Raw genomic sequence first — 2,487 nt, 5'->3', positions numbered from 1 at the left:
TTTGAGCCTCGGAAAAGCGCTATATAAATCGAATGTATTATTATTATTATTATTAAATAGAACAGTAAAAGAAACGATGTAAACGGAGAGAAACATATATATTAAGACAGAGACATGATCATTATCTGAGTATTTAACAACAGTCCATGCTGAACACGTCCTCTTCCAGAGTAAAGTCATTTGGCCAGGATCCTGGCTCAGTTCCTTATGTAGCTTAGCACACCATGAAGGTTAGGGCTCAATCCCAATAATCCACTTTGGCTTCCTCTCCTTGTCTCCTTCCCTTAAATCTGCACTATGGCCTCATTGCCACAACACTGAGGTCGGTGAAGGAAACTCAGATGAAGGAGAAGAAACAAGGAGAGGAGACGAGGAGAGGGAGCCACTTTAGACTATGGAGATGTACCCTAGGACGCCTCCTAAAGGGTGGTGGTGGCGGCCGCCTCTTCCGCCTTCTTCTTCTGCCTGCTCAGGCTCTGTTGGCTGGCCATGGTGGGGTCCTGCCTGGCGCTTCTGTACTGGGACCTGGGCGGGGCTAGAGTGGTGAGCTCGTGGCTCTCTATGAACAGCAGCCTCTCGTTGGCCAGCCGGATCTTCAGCGCCTTCTGGATGCGCTTGCCGACCAGGTAGAACATCTCCAGGATGCACATGAACACGCACAGCGCCGACGACACCACCATGAAGATGGTGAAGATCTTCTTCTCCGTGGGCCTGGAGATGTAGCAGTCCACCGTGTTGGGGCAGGGCGCCAGGGTGCACTTGGACAGGCGCGGCATGTCGTAGCCGTGGTAGATGTAGTAGAGGATGTAGAGGAAGGCCGCGTCGAAGCCCGCCTTGAACACCAGGCTGAGGAGGTAGGTCCACCACAGGCCTCCCCTCTTCTTCCCCGGGTTGGCGTAGAGGTGCGAGCCGTGGTGGTTGGACGAGTACCTGCTGTCCTTCTGCTCGCGGAACTTGACGTGCGCCACCACCATGAGGGACGGGCAGGTGACGAAGATGAGCTGCATGGCCCACAGGCGGATGTGGGAGATGGGGAAGATGTGGTCGTAGCACACGGTGGTGCAGCCCGGCTGGCGCGTGTTGCACACAAAGTCCTTGCTCTCGTCGCCCCACACGCGCTGGGCCGCCACCACGAAGACCATCACGCGGAAGATGAAGACCATGGACAGCCAGACCCGGCCGAAGGCGGTGGAGTACTTGTTGACCCCGCTGAGGAGCCCCTCCAGACCGGACCAGTTCATCCCTGTGGACTGGTAGCAAGGGGCACCCTGGGAGAGAGAGAGAGAGAGAGAGAGAGAGAGAGAGAGAGAGAGAGAGAGAGAGAGAGAGAGAGAGAGAGAGAGAGAGGGAAAGAGAGAGAGAGAGAAAGAGAGACAGAGAGAGAGAGAAAGAGAAAGAGAGAGAGAGAGAGAGAGAGAGAGGGAGAGAGAGAGAGAAAGAGAAGGAGAGAGAGAGAGAGAGAGAGAGAGAGAGAGAGAGAGAGAGAGAGAGAGAGAGAGAGAGAGAGAAAGAGCACACAGAGGTGTAAGAGGGGGGTTCACAACTCTTGTCCTGGTCTGGGTTCTCCCCAACTTGGGCCCAGCGTGCACATTTTAGTTCTAGCTCCACACTAGCACACCTGATTAAACTAGGATAATGTAGGAGCATTGAGAGTAACTCATTCTAAATCTATAAGATGATAAGATGACACCAAACTATCAACAATTCAACAATCCATCTAAAATAAACACTTACTTTAAGATCCAATAATTAAAAAACTGGAACACTCTCAATGAAGAAGGAATGGGAACCTGGCAGCTCGAATCATCGTTCTACACTATTATTAGCATAATGAATATGTCTCCTAAATACAACAAGTCCTAGATTAGTCAGAACAGTTTTTGTGTTGCAGCCTCCTTCACGCGTCCATGGAGATTTAGCTAATTCATGTTCTGATTGTTTTTTATCCGCTCTGCAGGCGTTTAATACAACCCAATAGCACATCCATCACAATTTCACAACCTTATTGGAATTGAAAAATGGAACACCTACTTATAGTGAAAAGTCAGTAACAGTGATGTAATGATGCGAAATGATACCACTGCTACATTTTTACATTTTTGGCATTTAGCAGACGCCTTATTCCAAAGCGACTTACAATCAATACATTTGAATGCTAAGCATGTGAATCATCAATCCACCATTCGTGGCAGGAAGAGTAATCTAGCTCAGGCCCGGAGCCATTGATAGAAGGAGAAACCTTCTTCTTCTTCCACTGCTAGGTTCTACGTATGCCTGGCTGCTGGGTATCCTCACGGACAGTGAGAGGGGCTGTACTGTAGGACAGCTGGACCTGAAAGGTACTCCAGATCTGGATCAAATGAACACCATATTTCATGATAAATTAAACTTGAAGGGTATACAATCTGGTATTCACTCTTAACTCTGGTATTCCACCACAAAGGGGTCTCCCCGCCACTTTCTTGGTAAACAGCTGAGGATAGGTCT

At 49.4% G+C, this 2,487-nt stretch overlaps 1 protein-coding gene across 1 annotated transcript; it reads right to left on the bottom strand.

Moving 5' to 3' along the window:
* Positions 1-419: 419 nt before the first annotated feature.
* gjb9a (gap junction protein beta 9a) lies at positions 420-1,241 on the bottom strand (the record flags this gene model as incomplete). The annotated part of the gene is made up of 1 exon (XM_080523833.1): positions 420-1,241. One exon carries the CDS (start codon positions 1,239-1,241, stop codon positions 420-422), a length of 822 nt encoding a protein of 273 aa, XP_080379959.1.
* Between the last annotated feature and the right edge of the window lie 1,246 nt (positions 1,242-2,487).

Source organism: Nansenia antarctica (assembly GCF_963989245.1).
Source record: "Nansenia antarctica genome assembly, chromosome: 1".
In the NCBI taxonomy this organism is placed as follows: domain Eukaryota; kingdom Metazoa; phylum Chordata; class Actinopteri; order Argentiniformes; family Microstomatidae; genus Nansenia; species Nansenia antarctica.
This window is presented reverse-complemented; position numbering and strand designations above follow the sequence as displayed.